General features: G+C 45.3%; 1 protein-coding gene across 2 annotated transcripts in view; it reads left to right on the top strand.

Moving 5' to 3' along the window:
• CLCN6 (chloride voltage-gated channel 6) overlaps positions 1 to 17,447 on the top strand; it is a 36,115-nt gene that overhangs the window by 9,082 nt on the left and 9,586 nt on the right. For both annotated transcript variants that reach the window (XM_049877934.1, XM_049877935.1), the window contains exons 5-16: positions 2,625 to 2,691; positions 4,686 to 4,792; positions 5,765 to 5,891; positions 7,119 to 7,186; positions 8,340 to 8,398; positions 9,282 to 9,414; positions 10,494 to 10,607; positions 10,870 to 11,036; positions 11,591 to 11,717; positions 16,487 to 16,613; positions 16,908 to 17,061; positions 17,210 to 17,369. In XM_049877934.1, coding sequence (XP_049733891.1) covers positions 2,625 to 2,691; positions 4,686 to 4,792; positions 5,765 to 5,891; positions 7,119 to 7,186; positions 8,340 to 8,398; positions 9,282 to 9,414; positions 10,494 to 10,607; positions 10,870 to 11,036; positions 11,591 to 11,717; positions 16,487 to 16,613; positions 16,908 to 17,061; positions 17,210 to 17,369 — 1,410 coding nt within the window. The remainder of the gene's footprint in view (positions 1 to 2,624; positions 2,692 to 4,685; positions 4,793 to 5,764; positions 5,892 to 7,118; positions 7,187 to 8,339; positions 8,399 to 9,281; positions 9,415 to 10,493; positions 10,608 to 10,869; positions 11,037 to 11,590; positions 11,718 to 16,486; positions 16,614 to 16,907; positions 17,062 to 17,209; positions 17,370 to 17,447) is intronic.

Raw genomic sequence — 17,447 nt, forward strand, 5'->3', positions numbered from 1 at the left:
TTTATTTTGCTTGAGTCAAGCAAAAGGAGTCAGTGGGGATCTAAGCGTCTCCAAAAGACTGACTCAAAAAGGGAAGCAAGGCTAGGGCTTATATGGGTTCTACGGAGACAATAGAATAATGAATATTTAGTGGGCTTCTTTCAAGGGGCGGGTACTTCTCAGAATGGTGGTACATGTTAATTAGGTTGTGCTCGCATCTGGAATCCAAGATGGAACCCGCTGTCATTCAAGATGGAGTCCTCTTGGCAGCCCTTGGCATCACTTATGGGATGTAGCACAAGCCACTGATCTTTGGCACTACATCACCATCTTCAGAGGGCTAAGGAGAGTTAAAGAGTGGTCACACTTTATTCTTCTGCGTATGCAGGAGCCTGTAAAGGGGGAAGGGACTAGAAAAACACTAAGAAAGAGAGTAATTCATGTGTTGTTTCAGCTTTATCTCATGTTAATAGGATGTGGTTCCTGTTTACCCAACTTCTAGATGGTAATCTTTTTTTTTTCTTTTTTAATTTTTTTTATGCTTTAAGTGAAAGTTTACAAATCAAGTCAGTCTCTCACACAAAAACTTACATACACCTTGCTTCATACTCCCAGTTGCTCTCCCCCTAATGAGACAGCCCGTTCCCTCCCTCCACTCTCTCTTTTCGTGTCCATTGCACCAGCTTCTAACCTGCTCTACCCTCTCATCTCCCCTCCAGGCAGGAGATGCCAACTAGATGGTAATCGTTTAACAGCTGTCTTGTTCTGCCAGCACAGTTAACCCTATCTGTCTCAATAACACAAATACCACAAGTGGATTGCTTTAACCAAGAGAAATTTATGTTCTCACAGTCTGGTATGTTACAAGTCCAAATTCAGGGTGTCGGCTCCAGGGGAAGGTTTTCTCTCTCTGACCGCTCTGGAGGAAGGTCCTTGTCCTCAATCTTCCCCTGGTTCAGGAGCTTCTCAGGCACATGGACACTGGACGTGGTCTGCTCCTGGTGCTGCCTTCGTGGTGGTATGAGGTCCCCAACTCTCTGCTCACTTCCCTTTCCTTTTATCTCTTCAGAGAGAAAAGGTGGTACAGGCCACACCCCAGAGAAACTCCCTTTACATTGGATCAGGGAAGTGACCTGAGTAAGGGTGGTGTTATAATCCCACCCTAATTCTCTTAACATAAAATTTTAATCACAAAATGGAGGACAACACAGACTACTGGGAATCATGGCCTAACTGAGTTAATAATACACACATTTTGGCGGGGGGGGGGGGGGACATAATCCATGACAATATACCTGTAAAATGTGAACATGTATTTTAAAAAATACAGCCACAAGGGCCAACCACAGTTTTTATTTTCATAGCACTTGTCAGGTTTTTACTGTAGTAGATCCAGAGGTAGAGGGACATCTTACTAGATAAGACTAATGGCATTTGGAAGGCTTCTTCAGTAACATTCTGATGGATACCATTGTGGAGGAACTTGAGTTGATTTGTTTTATTGAAATCTCAGGGTATTTGTTTTGCTATATATGTTTCTGGTTGTAGCTTTCCCTATAATAAGCATAGTCTTTAGCCATCTGGTTGTTAGTCATTCTGCTCCTTTCATATCAAACTCCTTTGAGCTGCCATGTATCAGTACTAGCAACTTTACACTCTCATGTGATACCAAGGCAGACCCACCTTCATAATGTAGCAACCTGTTCCTCTTGCTACTGACTCTTTTATCCTCTGATGTGTCATGACTTGTTGCTTCCGTATTAAAGAACCTCTGGGCATTGGCTTGAGAGGTCAGAGTTAAAGACATGAAGCCTTTGATCCTGGGTTCACAAAGTCAGAAGTCTTTCTAGTTCTTCTTGAAACCCTGAGATGGACTTAGGAGAGTAGAATAGTGGGACTCTGGTTGTTTTTTCTTAGCCAGCGTAAGTCAAAGTAGGATGTATGAAATAGCAATAGCAAACATGCGAAAACCATGTACCCCTAAATAAATGTTGTCTTTCAAAGTAATTTTCTGATCTATATGCATATTCAGGAGCCCTGGTGGTGCAGTGAGTAAGCACTCGACTGCCACCTGAAAGGTCAGTGGTTCGAACCCATGGGCCACTCTGTGGGAGAAAGATGTGGCAGTCTGTTTCCTTAAAGATTTACAGCCTTGGAAACCCTCTGGGGAAGTTCTAGTCTGTCCTATAGGGTTGCTGTGAGTCAAAATTGACCCAACAGCAGGGGGTTTGGTTTTTGTTTTGTACGCCGATCCAACTGAGTATCACTGACAACAATTACGGAATTTTCTTTCCGAAACTGCCTTCAGGAAGAGTTTAGCAGTTACTCATACAACACAGCATTAGTCCTATTTGATCCTGGGGCAGTCTTCCTTGATCTCACATCTTTTTCTACATCCTTTTCCCTCTTTGTTTTACTTTACTCTCTCTCCCTTCCCTTGTTCTTTGGAGGGTGGAGGGACCAGGCTGGAACAGGGAGTGCCTTGAAAGCCAGAGTGACTAGCAGTTCACTCATGCATTGCTGGCTGGTAACACAGTGCCCTTCCCAGCCATGGTAACTGCAGTGGGGACATAGATCCTTTCAGGAGAAGTGCCTGTCATGCCCCCAGGATTGAGCGTGTTTGACGGACCTCTTATTCTTCACAGGTGGGTCTCTTTGTGGATTTTTTTGTGCGACTCTTCACCCAGCTCAAGTTTGGAGTGGTACAAACATGTATCCTTTTCACGGTGCCTGGTGTTCCCGAATATCAGTGGCAGCCGAGATTGCTCTGTTATCCAGAAATGGTTTTCACAGTAAACGTGATCTTTGAAGGGTTATTCTTATTAGCCATTCAGCTTTATGGTTTCTAATTATCGTTGGGAGACACAAAAGGAAGATCTTAATATAGAGAGATATGCTCATGTTCATGGTCAGCAAGGCACAAATACCATAAAGAAGCCTGTTCTCCCCAGTCAACCTATAAATTCAATGTAGTTCCAATAATAATAATAATAAAAATCCCAATAGATTTATCATAGGGCTTGAAAATTCTCTTTCCAATTTGTATGGAAGAGTAAAGGGCCAAAAGTACAATTTGGAACAAAAAGCAGGTGGACTTACCCTACTGGATGTCAGGACTTAAGAAAATTTAAGATCTAGTACCTGAAACAGGAGTACCCAGTTATCCCAGTGGAGAAACAGAGGAGCAGAGGCTGGCCCAGACAGACATAGACATGTGGTGAATGACAGAGCTAGTGTTATCAATCCGCGAGGAAGGGACGGGTTAGTCAGTACAAGATGCCTGGACATTTGTTTACCCGTATGGAAAAATAGAAAAGTAGATTCCTACTTCGTACTGTAAATAAAGATAAATTCCAGATGGACTGAAGATGTAAATGGACAAAAGAAATTTTAAAGAGACTGTATGATGACAAAGGAGCCTTGGTGGCACAGTGGTTAAAGTGCTCGGCTGCTGAACAAAAGGCTGGTAGTTCGAACCCGCCAGCCACTTTTGGGGAGGAAGATGTGGCAGTCTGCTTCTGTAAAGATTGCAGCCTTGGAAACCCTGTGAGGCAGTTTTACTCTGTCCTCAGGGTCACTAGGAGTTGGAATCGACTGGACAGCGGTGGGTTTTGGGATACGATGACAAGACTGTGGAATCATTTCTTAAAGCTCCACAAGGTAAAACTATAAAGAAAACAGTTGATAAACCTGACCACATCAAAGTGAATATTGATTATAAAAACAAAACAAAATCCTAAACAACAGCAACAACAATAAAACACCCTAAACAAAGTGAAAAATAAGTCCCTAACCTGGATTTATTATTTGCTGTGCATATGAGAGGCCAGTAATTAGTAGCCAGAGTACAGAAAGAACTGCAACTCAGTAAGGGAAAAAACCAAACAGCCCAATAGAAAAATGAGCCGAGGGTGTGAACAGGCGATTCTCAGAAGAAGAAAACTGAATGTCCGGTAACTCCCTGGAGAAGTGCCCACCTCACTGCTAATCCTGAAGAGCAAGTGAAAACAAATAGGTAGGTGTGGGTTCCTGTGACTCACGAATTTCTCTTCTGCATACGTACCCTAGAAGTGTACGAAGGCGTTCACTGCTACTTTGTGGTGGCAGAAAGTTGGAATCAAACTAAAGGGGAGATTGGAAAAATTATAGTATGTTCACATAGTCTAGTTCTGTACGGAAGTTTAAGTGAATGAACCAAACCTGATGTATCAACATGACTGATTCTGAAAAACTTGATGTTGAAAGAGAGAAAAAACGAAGTTACAGAATGTATGTAAGGTACAATACCATTTGTTTTAATTATAAAAACATGAAACTATATGGATACATCTGAAAACATGCAGGGAAGGACACAGTAATTTCAGGCTAGTAGTTTCTCTCAGGAAAGGGAGGAAGGGAAACAAAGGAGTTTTTTTTGTTTGTTTTTTTATAATATCTAATGTTTTATTTTTTTAATTGACACACAGATGGCAGGATGTGGAGGTTTGTTAAAGGTCTAGTTGTAGAGGCATGGATATTTCTTTTTGTAACGTTTCAAAGTTACAAAAAAGTAGAAGACATCTCAGACGGTTTTTAAAATACGTATATAGGAAGGACAGGCGGGTGTGTAGGAAGTAGCCAACACGCTGTAGAAGAAGAGAAGCTGCACCATTTCAGGCGAACGCCTTTGGGTGGTGAACAGGTTTTCCTTAACCTGGCCTCTGCAGCGGTGGAAGAATGCAGCAAGAAGGGCTGCCTCGCCCTGTCCCTCCTTGAACTCTTGGGTTTTAACCTGATGTTTGTCTTCTTGGGGAGCCTTCTTGTCCTAATTGAGGTGAGGCTTCTTCGTTTGCTTATGAGGCTTCAGATTGCTGTACTCTTGTCTCCATCTCCATTTCCAGAAGGCCAGGAAGCCAAATGAGATTTAGAATATAGATTCCTGTACAAAGCGGCCTGCTGTTGACTTAAGAGAAGTTTTTGAAAGTAAAATTTTCAGCCTTTGGTGAGATTAGTGAGGAAGGAAAATCTCGGTTAGGATGGTGGTTCTCAACCTTAAATCAATATTAAAAATACTGACCAGTTAGAATCTCTGGGAGTCGGGTGCCAGCACTAATGGCTGGAAAGCTTCCAGGTGATGCTGGAACCGATTAGAAATGCAAATCTTTAGGTTCCACCTCCAAACCTACTAAATCAGAAACTCTAAGGGTGGGGCCCAGTAGTCAGTGTTTTGATTTTTTTTTTCCTAAATTTTATTTAGTTTGTTGTTGAGAATATACACAGCAAAGCATACACCAATTCAACAGTTTCTACATGTACAATTTAGTGACATTGATTACACTTTCCCAGTTGTGCAACCAGTCTCGCCCTCCTTTTCTGAGTTGTTCCTCGCTCACTAACGTAAACTCAGTGGCCCCTAAGATTCCTGTCTAATCTTTTGAGTTGCTGTTGTCAATTTGATCCCATATAGATAGATCTTAACAGAGCATGATGCTGAAGGCAGGCCTTTTTTACTGGTTAAGCTAAACTATTGTTTGGTTTTAAGATGACTTCAGAGGGGATTTTTTGGTTTAAGGTTTAAAGATTTTCTCGGGGCCATAGTTTCAGGGGTTTGTCTACCCTCCGCGGCTCCAGAAAGTCTAGAGAGTAGTCAGTGTTTGAACAAGCCCCCAAGGAGGAGATGCCGTTACTGCTAAACTTTGCTAGAACATGAAAATCAATGCTCCCCCTCTGGCTGTTGAGATGGTTGAGGGTGAGCTGAAGAGTTGATGGATTTTGCGCTTATGGGTGTGCCTGCTCTCCCCGTCAGCCAGTGGCAGCAGGTTCGGGGATACCTGAGATCAAATGCTACCTGAATGGCGTGAAGGTGCCGGGAATTGTCCGTCTCCGGACCTTGATCTGCAAAGTCTTTGGAGTGTTCTTCAGTGTGGCTGGAGGTAAGGAGGGGCTTTCTGATTTTTATCCTTTAGGTATTCAAGGGATAAGAGGACAAGAAGCATTACATGTATAAATTAATTAGATTTGGATGCAAGGCCCCACACATTTTTGTTGATGAGTTTTTTTTGCAAATACAGACTCTGTGAACATGTTATTCACAGATCTCTTGACAAGCACATTCTGTTTTGAAGTAGACTGTCTAGTTGGTTTATTGGAGTTTGCTTTTTAGAAAAACAACTTTTGTGTATTTAGAGAAGGGGTCAGCAAGCTTTTTCTGTAAATAGCCAAGAGGCAAAATCAAAGATGTTATTTAGGAGCTCTGGTGGCTGGGTGGTTAAGAGGTCAGCTGCTAAACAAAAGGTCGACAGTTTGAATCCACTAGCCACTCCTTGGGAACATTATGGCGCAGTTCTACCCTGTCCTATAGGATCGCAGTGAGTCGGAATTGACTCGATGGCAATGGTATATACCATTTAAAAACATATCCATTTAAGAATGTAAAAACTGTTCCTAGCTCATGGGCTGTATGGAAATAGACTTGGCCTGTGAGCTATAGTGTACGGACCCTGATTTAGGGTTTAAAGAGTGTTTTCTCTTATAGCAAGATATAAACGAGCTTGTTTGGTGGGAATTTGGGTCACTGTCTTATAAAGTTGTACATTCTATTTTGTATTCTGAAGAGAAAGGTTTACAACAGAGAATCCCTGATGGAGCAGGAGAACAGTGGGATGCAGACCTCAAATTCTCGTAAAAAGACCGGGCTTAATGGTCTTACTGAGACTTGAGGGACCCTGACAGTCATGGTCCCTGAACCCTTTGTTAGTCCAAAATTGGAACCATTCCCAAAGCCAACTCACCAGACAGGTATAAGCCTGGACTATAAGATAGACAATGATACTGGTGAGGAGTGAGTTTCTTGGCTCAAGGAGACACATGAGACATATGTGGGCAGCTCCTGTCTGGAGGGGAGATGAGAAGGCAGAGGGAAACAGGAGCTGGTTGAATGGACATGGGGTGGAGAGGAGGAATGTGCTGTCTCATTAAGGGGAGCGCAGCTAGGAGTACATAGCAAGCTGTATACAAGTTTTTGTATGAGAGACTGACTTGATTTGTAAACTTTTACCTAAAAAAGCACATTAAAAAATAAAGAATAAGGTTTACATGGCAAAGGTCTCCTGACCCAGAGGCCTTCCTGGGCTGACTGGTGGTCTTCTCCCCTGTTCCAGGGCTCTTTGTGGGGAAGGAAGGTCCCATGATCCACAGTGGAGCAGTGGTGGGAGCTGGCCTACCTCAGGTAAGGGCTGAAGTTCTCACTCCCTTGTCCACAGCCACAGAATCCTGATGTCAGTGTGGACTGGTATGAAAAATATGTGGTCGGTGTCCCAGGCGAGCAGGCAACTTGTTTGCAGAGTCTTAACAATGCCCTGCCAAATACTAGGAGCACCAAAATGGGATATAGAGGAAGTCAGTTCAAATGAAAGTCAACGTGGCATCCTCACAGCCATTGGCACGTGCCTCCGGTTAGGGTGGCCTGGTAACAGCAGCTCAGTGCCGCCAGATCTCAAGAGGCTGGGAGCGTGGACTAAGCTGGTTTTAGGCACGGTTCTGTGTGGATTCTGTGTAAAGTAGGACAGTGGTGGTAATAGCTACTGCTTGTGAAATGCTATGTGCCAGACTCTGTGTTAGACGCGACACATAGCTCCTTTTTTATAGCCACCCTAAGTGTTTTGTTGTTAACCATCAACCCCATTCTCAGATGCGGAATCTGAGGCTTAGAGAAGCTAAGGAACTCTCTCAGGACTCAGGACTCCAAAGCTCCCATTATTCCTGGGCTGCATGCCTGCAAGTCCCAGTTCACTCATACCTCCCGTGCTCTGAGGGAGGGAGGAGTTGCTGTGGTTGTGATTCCTTGAGGCAAAACAGAAAAGATCCTTTCTTCCAGAGCCCACGTTTTGGTCATCTCTCTTGCTGCTGCCTCAGCTCCTTTACGTCAACTACCAGGTCTTCCAGAAGTGAGCTGAGAGGTGGAAGGAGGCCAAGCACAAATCGGTGTCAGCATGAGAATTTGCTAAACAGATTGAAAAATGACTGTTTGGCCTCCTCGCTTATCCAGCATCTTCTAGAAGGACCACCTTTATCTCCTACAGTAGCTCCTAGTTCCTCCCGCTCTGCGATTATCCCCTTTTGTTTCTGACCTGTTGACTACATGCAAAATGCAGCTTCTGAAAAAAAAAAGAAACAGCTTCTGGAGATCCTAGAAATCTGCGGTTAGGACAAAGAATTTGCTCCCAAGGGGGTAACTTGTTTTCTCCAGGTTGCCATCCTGACCTCCTCCTGGCAGGACACCTGCCCAGGTGTGCTCAAGCAGAGGGGACTCCAGGTGCTGTGGTCTCCTGCATCTCTGGGCCTTGTAGGCCCCTCTCTGACTTCATTTCCTCTTGTTCTAGTTCCAGAGCATCTCCTTCCAGAAGATCCAGTTTAACTTCCCCTATTTCCGAAGTGACAGGTATGGAAGGGTTAGGAATTGGGTTTTATTAAAAAGCAAAGTGTTAATTTACTGCGGGTCAGACTTGATACTTTCTCCAGCCTGGCCGGTATAGGCAGGCCGTATGAAGCCCAACCATTAGAAAAGAAGAGGCTTTGAGTTACTTTTCTGAAAATGAGAAGTCAGAGGACCAAGCTGGCATCACGATTTGTATTTTATCATGACATGAGGCCTAGAAGTATCTCAGACAGTGATGCCAAGATCGAAAACACAACAAAGAACGTCCATGGGCATATTATTAGGAATGTGTTTTGTATTCCAGAACGATTTAATTGGTTCAGCTGCCTTGCTAGGTTGGAATTGGCTATTCTCAGTAGACTTTTCTAGCCCTGTGGGCTTTGTGTGTGTTATTCAACCTGCACACCTGGCAAGGCCGTTGGAGTCAGGCGCTCAGGTTCAGAGGTAAGAGTCCACCTTCTCGTCTTTATTCAGCATGTCATTGCACAGCTGCCCCTCTGGGTGTAACCAGCACGTGGACATTTTCACTGATGCTATGGTTTTCTGGAAGGAATGTGGGTCAGTAGTGACTATAGAAATCTCTGGCCTGCCTCCTGAAATAGCGGCTGAGACGTGATCTGGATTCCGTGTTCGCAGAGGAGGATGATGCTTGAGATGTCCCCCAGGCAGAGGAGCCCCCACCTGGAGGAACCTGCCTGGGGAGGGTGTTTGGCTGATAGGGGAATTATATTTGCTGCCGAGGCCGCCTTACAGAGAGCTGCCTCTTCTCAAACCCAAGTGCTCATAGGTCATGAGATAATATGCTTGGGTAAGCAAGTAGAAAACTGACTTTCGTGGCCAGAAGGCTCTTTCTCTGATAAATGCTGTCCCTTCCTTCTCTCCTTAGAGACAAGCGAGACTTCGTATCAGCTGGAGCGGCTGCCGGAGTTGCTGCAGCTTTTGGAGCCCCAATTGGGGGCACCTTGTTCAGTCTGGAGGAAGGCTCATCCTTTTGGAACCAAGGGCTCACATGGAAAGTGGTGAGGAGGCGTTCAGTGGGCACCTTGTTTGAAACTTCATTAAACCCCAAAATTAAACTGGACATCTCTCACTCAACACATTTAACAATATCTTTGATGAGACTAGGAGGATTGGCTCTGTCAGAAACTCCTATGTTCTAGATACCCATAAGGAGCCCTGACAGCACAACTGTTAAGCGCTTGGCTAGTAACCAAAACGTTGGCGGTTCAAACCCACCCAGCGATTCTGTGGGAGAAAGACCTGGTAGTTTGCTTCCATAAAAATTATAGCCTAGAAAACCCTATGGGGCAGTACTACTCTGTCTTATAGGGTCACTGTGAGTCAGAATTGATGTAACAGTGCCTAATAACAATAATAGGTACACGTAACCCCTGAACTATAGACGTGAGGATTGTTGTTGTGTACCGTCAAGTCTATTCTGGCTCATAGTGACCCTGTATGACAGTAAAACTGCTGTGCCCGTAGGGTTTCCAAGACTGTAACCTTTACAGGAGTAGATTGCCAGGTCTTTCCCTGCAGAGCCAATGGGTGGGCTCGAACCACGAACTTTTTGGTTAGCAGCTGAGTGCTTAACCATTGTGCCACCAGGACTCCTTGACGTGAGGATTAGTGGCACATTTTAAAAACTTTTGAAAAATACTTTTCATATTAATACACTCCCATCACCCAAACAATAATCCCAAATCAAACTGCTGTTCTCGTTGGCAAACAATCTGGCATTAAACCTGAAACTGGCTCAGTCCTGAGGCAGGAGGTGGTAGAGCCAGGCCTTGAACTTGAGTCTCCTGCCTCAGAGTAGAGCGATCTGCCCTTTGTGTTTACTGTCCTTTTCTGGCGCAGGGTCTGATCTAGAGTAGGCTCTCAATAAGTGTTTATTGGCTATTTGAATGAAAACTCTTCATAGCCTGATTTAAGTTGCTCAACTTGGAGTATTTACTGTAGCAGTTACCAGATCCCTGTATCCAAACCTAGAGTCTTCAGGTTTCTGTGTAAAATTTTAGGTTTTAAGAGCAAGTGTCAGGGGAGAAGTAGGACTTGTCACTATTGAGTTTCCTTGTTTTTGTCCCCTGTCCTCCAGCTCTTTTGTTCCATGTCTGCCACCTTCACCCTCAACTTCTTTCGCTCTGGAATTCAGTTTGGAAGTTGGGGTTCCTTCCAGCTCCCTGGATTGCTGAACTTTGGCGAGTTTAAGGTATGCTTTGTCCTTTCCCCCAGGACCCTCTTCAGTAAAGCCCCAAAGAGAATTGATCAGAAGGGCGGGTTCCGCTTCACATGGGGCTATCTCTGCCCCTGTAGTCTCTTTGCTGTGCGTTCCTGGTGGTCGGTGTGGGCAGGTTCCCTCCCTGACTCAGAGAGAGAAGGTAGTGCTGCTCTCGTTTCTGTCTCCTCTCCTGCCCTTCCCTGTTCTCATGGGCTCTGTGGTTTCTTTCTTCCTCCCTTTCCCCTTCTCTCAGTGCTCTGACTCTGATAAAAAATGTCATCTCTGGACAGCTATGGATTTGGGTTTCTTCGTCGTCATGGGGGTCATTGGGGGCCTCCTGGGAGCCACATTCAACTGTCTGAACAAGAGGCTTGCAAAGTACCGTATGCGAAACGTGCATCCGAAACCTAAGCTTGTCAGGTACCTGTGCAGTCGCCTCCGCCAGCTTGCTGGGGCTCCCTGAGCTTCGCGTGAGCAGGGCCATCTCCAAGACAATTGTGTGAGCAGACCCTGCTCTCTGATTTCACGTCTAAGACCGAGAATATAAACAGGGTTATAAATCTGCTCTGTCAGGCCAAAAAGCTGAGTCTGAGGTTAATTTATACCTCAGTTCCTGGTTGAATCCCAGCTTCCCTTGACTTGTGCTAAGACACGTGACAAAGTCCAAAGGGTCAGTGTGGCCCTGCTACAGGCACTCTCTCGTGTCCAAAGACTCTGTTGCCCCGAGGCTTACCTTTAACGCCACTCCGTTCCTCGGAGGGAGATGATGTGGATACAGCAGCCCACTTTACTGACTGCGTTTTTATGTACAAATTGTGGGAACACAGCTAGTTGCTGATAAATTCTTCACATGTGTTGAGTGAATAGGAGCTGCTCGTGAGTGCACTTGGGGGTCATGAGGGTTGGGGGTCATGTGTTCCTGAGACCAGGGTGTCTTTGTTTCCATGTAATAACAGCTGTGCTCTGTTTCCTAGGGTCTTAGAGAGCCTATTGGTGTCTCTGGTAACCACTGTGGTGGTATTTATGGCCTCGATGGTGCTAGGAGAATGCCGACAGATGTCTTCTTCGAGTCAAATTGGTAATGACTCATTTCAGCCCCAGGTAAACCCCACTACAGCTGCTTCCTTTATCATACACCCGCAAAGAAGAAGAATTCAGGAATGTATGGCTTGCCTCTGTTTAGAGCTAGTAGATCCATTGGGGCCATTGTTTCATGCCCATTGATTCCTAAGAGATACAGGAATATGTAATACCTTCTTGCCCAAAACAGTATGTGCACCAGATTGCCTCTGTCTCCTCCACATTTGTAAACAGCACTGGCCACCGCTGACTGTCCGCTTCTTTCCCGAGGCCTATTTTAACCCTCCCACCTCACCAGGCCTGAAAGGTGCTTTATAATTGTCAGAGTCACCCCTAAGACGGGGAGAAAGGGGATGTCTGCCACAGGGTGAATGACCACCCTAACTCTTAAGCATCTTAGAGCTCTTACTGGGTCATCGCCTTTACTAAGTTATGCATCTTTCTTTTTAATCACCCAGGTTCAACAGTTATCAGTGTGTGTGTGTGTGTGTGTGTATACATATGTATATTTTTTTTCTTTTAAGCATGCATTTGTCTTGTGTTTTTCCTTTTCTCTTCTTAGGGTTATGTGGTATTTCCCAGAACCTTTCCCTGAAAGAGCAGGGTCAGTGAGGTAGCTGGTGGAGCTTACTGTACCCTAGGTTTTTTGGTTCAACCCAGTGAGTCTAAGAGCTAGACTGTGGTCAGACAGATTTGTGGCTCTGGCCTGCTAGGGTGGAGCCTGGTGACTATTCTCTTAATGCTTCTGTTTTCTCTTGAGTTTGCTGTTATAGTCCTTTTCATTGCTTCCAAGTACCCACTTGAATCTTCTGAGCCCCTTTGGGACCTTCGTTGTGGGTCTCTCAGTCCCCATGGGCCTCTTCAGTGTCCCAGGAACGGTTCAACAATAGCTAGAGTGTACTAGACCAGGGGTCAGCAAACTACAACCTACGGGCCATATCTGGCCCTTAGCAGTTGCTTGTTTTTCTGTGACCCCCAAGCTAAAAACTGTTTTTACATTCTTAAAGCATTTTTTTTAAAAAAGCAAAGAATAATACATATGATAGAGACCTTATGTGACCCACACATATGAAGTATTTACTATCTGACTCTTTACAGAAAGTGTGCCAACCCTTCTTTATCATTACTAGTTATTCCCCAAGACCATAATTACCAGACCAGTATTTTCCAAAATGTGATCTATGATTCATAAACACAAAAGTTTCCTTTGTTCAAATGGATTGTTGTTAGGTGCTGTCAAGTTGGTTTTGACTCACAGCAACCCCATGTAACAGAGTAGAACTGCCCTACAGGGTTTTCTAGGCTGTAATCTTAGCCCTGGTGGTGTCGTGCTTAAGAGCTTGGCTCTTAACCAAAAGGTCGGCAGTTCCAATCCACCAGCCAGCCACTCCCTGGAAACCCTACAGGGCAATTTTACTCCGTCATATAGGATTGCTGTGAGTCAGAATCGACTCAACGGCAGCGGATTTGGATTTGGGAATCTTTACGGAAGCAGATCCCCAGGCCTTTCTTCTGCGGAGCTGCCAGGTAAGTTCAAATCGCCAACCTTTTGCTTAGCAGCCGAGCACTTAACTATTTGCGCCTTAAGTTTCTTTAGTACAGGATTTCTTAGGACCTTTAATAGTTTATTAATAATGGTGAATAATAATTATAGTCCCACTAGACAACGTGGAATGTTTGTTATGTGCCAGATATTCCACTGAGCATGTTATGTATGTGATTTCATTTAAGTCTTACTACAACCGCGTTGGCTAGTAGCAATATCCCCATTTTAGAGATGAGAAAACTGCGACAAAGTAGTCTTTTTTTTTTTAATTATTGAACTTTAGATGAAGGTTTATAGAACAAGCTAGCTTCTTATTAAACAGTACACATATTATTTTGTGACAGTGGTTACAACCCTACTACATGTCGGCACTCTCCTGTCTCAACCCTAGGTTCCCTAATGTCAGCTTTTCTGTCCCCTTCTGCCTTCTAGTTCTTGCCTCTAGGCTAGTGTGCCCTTTTAGTCTAGTTTCGTTTTATGGATGTGTCTGTGGCTGAAGGGTGAACCTCAGGAGTGACTTCATTACTGAGCTGAAAGGGTGTCCAGGGGCCATACTCTCGGGGTTTCTGCAGTCTCTGTCAGGCCAGTAAGCCTGGCCTTTTTTTGTGAGTTAGAATTTTGTTCTGCATTTTTCTCCAGCTCTGTCCTGGACCCTCTGTTATGATCCCTGTCAGAACAGTCAGTGGTGGTAGCCAGGCACTATCTAGTTGTGCTGGACTGAGTCTGGCAGAGGCTGTGGTAGTTGTGGTCTGTTAGTCCTTTGGACTCATCTTTCCCTTGTGTCTTTAGTTGTCTTCATTCTCTCTTGCTCCTGACAGGGTGGCAAAGTATGGTCTTGACCAAGCTCACTTAGCTGGTGACATAGCCGGGTTTTGAGTGAGGCAGTATGGTTCTAAGTCCAGACTTTTAACCACTATGCTGTACTTTTTGATCTACATATAACATGATATGAATTTTTTTAGCATAAGGTAGGTATTCTGTAGATGAAGAAAAAAGCTTCACAGAATACCTTACCCAAGGTCACTAGTGAGGGGCAGAGTCAGAAATCTGTCTGATGGTAGAGCCTGGGCTCTGCTTTTAGCAGATACACTGGTTTCCAAGAAGAACTCCACACTGCTCAGTGCATTTGGCAGTAGGGTTCTTTCCAGACTGCCTTCTGGTCCTCCAGACATAGTTTGGGAGACACTGCATGTGTTGGTTGTTAAGCTATCCTCTCAGGTCCAAACCCTCCCTCCCTGCTCCACTTTGTGATGCTGGATCCAGACTCTCTACACATTTCTGCTTTGCCAGCTGCTACCTGCAGGTTCTGACAATAAGGGGTGCTGTCCTGTTTCCTGTGGCAGCCTTCAGGCAGCTCCATTGCCCAGCCAGGTTCATCTGATAGGATTTACAAACCCATCGCCTCTGATGTCCAGATAAGGGCATCCCTACAGTGTCATCAATAGGATTGAATCCAGAAGAAAATCCATATCCATAATTAATCTTTTTAGCAACACTCCCTATTTGCATGCACAGTGATAGGTGTAAAGAACAGCCCCTCTACTATTGCACAGCATCAATTAGAAAACAGAAACAGATGTCGTACTCCAAACACCCTTACCCTGTGATAAGCCAGGCCATAGCAGCATCTCATCTTCCCACACCAAGTGGTGGAGAGAACAGGAGATCTGCTTTATGTATAATGTCCTTTTTTCCCGGTGTTGGTTCTCTTCAGCCAGAGAGCATCAGGGGCAGAGATTGGAGTTGTCATCCAGGCCTCGTGCTGAGGCTGGTTTTCTTTTGCAGCAAATTCACCATGGAGGGTTTTTCCATTTGAAGCCAAAGTTGGGGCTTTAGGTCAAGCAGTGCCCTGGGCTCTCCTCTCCAGACCCCTATCAACTCCTACCTGCCTCATCTTCCCATTGTCCTGGGGGCTATCAGGCCGGGCTTCCAGCAATGTTGCTTATTAGGACGGGAAACATAGCTGAATCCATGGTGAGCCATAGTTTACTTTTTCATTACAAGTATAGAACAATGGCCCCCATCCTGACTCTTTGATTCTCAAAATGCAAAGAATACAATATCACAGTTGACTACTGTCGGATGTTGTGGTAATAAATCTCAGCGTCTCCTTTTTCTGATACCAACTACAAGGACATTAATCAACATAAATCAGATTTCCCACTTTTCACTTCTCTGCTCAGTTCTGACACCAGCTGCACAGGCAGCACTTCTTCCTGTGCCCCTGGCCACCTGGCGCTTGGGCAGAGCTCACAGGTTAAAGGACACAGTCCTCCAGACTGCCAAGTTGGCCCAAGACTTCAGACGCCAGCCACAAGCTCGGGACCCCCCAGGGCTTCACTCATTGCTGACCTGTTGGTTACAAATTCGAGGGTTCCCATTACCCCCTCAAGATACCAACTGTAAGTGCAGAGGTTCCCAGCCCTTCTCAGTTCTGACCTGCTGGCTCCCACTACTCCGTCAGGGTTGATAATTCACTGGAATGACAGAACTCACAGAAAGTGTTACGTTTACTAATACAGTTTTACTGTAGGAAAAAAGGGATATAAATAAAGGGAGGTGTAGGGTGAGATTTGGGAGGTTTCCAAGTGTGGAACTCCCATATCCCCATAAGGAAAGTAATACCCGTTCATGTGTGTGGATGTCTTTCACCAACCAGGAAGCCCTTGGAAGTTCCCTGTCCAGATCCTTTATTGGGCCTCATTGCATAGACATGCTTGATTGAATCATGCCCCTCCTCCCTGAGGTCTGCTGATATCAGGCCACTCATTAGCACAAACGCTCAGGTATAGTCTGGAGGCCTTAGATAACAAAAACCGAAAACCCAAACCTGTTGCCGTAGAGTGGATTCCAACTCATAGTGACCTTACGGGACAGAGTAGAACTGCCCCATATGATTTCCAAGGAGTGGCTGGTAGATCCGAACTGCCGACCTTTTGGTTAGCAGCTGAGCTCTTAACCACTGCACCACCAGGGCTCCTTAGATAACAAAAGCATTTCAGTTACTCAGGAAATTCCAAGGGTTTAGAGTTACCTTTCAGGAAACAAGGGCGAAGATCAAATTACTTTGGGTAAAGTTAAATTTCTTACCCCACAGATGTTTTTTTTATTGCCTGTTTAATTTACTGGTAAAGCTCTCAAGCCAGGCTTGCTCTACCTTGCTGGAAACCTCCTTTCTACAAAAAGACTCAGGAGTGTCCCGATTAGGCACCCTCGTGCTAACTTGTTGATTCGTACTTCTTAGGTCATGTCAGAAGATGTGAATTCAAGTATCAAGACCTTTTTTTGTCCCAATGAGACCTACAATGACATGGCCACCCTCTTCTTCAATCCCCAGGAGTCAGCCATCCTTCAGCTCTTCCACCAGGATGGTGAGTCTCAATGCTTCAACCCATTACTGGGTGGCTGGTTTCTTCTACAGGGAACACGTTTGTTACCCCTCTGCCCCTTCCATTGCCCTGTAAACAGAACCGGGCTCTCCCTTAATGCTGAACAAGAACAGGACTTTTCCTTTGTGATACCTACCCAGACCATAGATTAGGGTCTCTGCCTCTGGTGTTGGCAGGGGACCTGGCTGGGGCTTAGAAGGGCCTGCTGCGGGCTGCGCTGGCCTGGGGCCTGGGCTGGCATCTGCAGTAGGACTCAGGGCGGGTCTTGCCTTGCAGGTACTTTCAGCCCCATCACTTTGGCCTTATTCTTCGTCCTCTATTTCTTGCTTGCCTGTTGGACTTACGGCATTTCTGTTCCAAGTGGCCTTTTTGTGCCTTCTCTGCTGTGTGGAGCTGCTTTTGGACGTTTAGTTGCCAATGTGCTAAAAAGGTACTCTGTGTGTGTGGTGTGTGTGTATGTGTGTATGCACGCACAGGCGTGTGCACATGCCTTTGTGTACATGTGCGCTAGTGTGCCAGCTATGGCCCCCCCACCTACCAGTATGATTCTAAGCCGTGCTCTCGGTTTCCTTCACCAGCTACATTGGATTGGGCCACATCTATTCAGGCACCTTTGCCCTGATCGGTGCTGCAGCTTTCCTGGGTGGGGTTGTCCGCATGACCATCAGCCTCACAGTCATCCTGATTGAGTCCACCAACGAGATCACTTACGGGCTCCCCATTATGATCACATTGATGGTGAGTATATCCCTTCTCGGCCTCTTTCTGGTCCAGGGCTAAGTTCGCCCCACAGGGCCTATTTCAGGCCTTCACTTT

Source organism: Elephas maximus, chromosome 3 (genome assembly GCF_024166365.1).
Source record: "Elephas maximus indicus isolate mEleMax1 chromosome 3, mEleMax1 primary haplotype, whole genome shotgun sequence".
NCBI lineage: Eukaryota > Metazoa > Chordata > Mammalia > Proboscidea > Elephantidae > Elephas > Elephas maximus.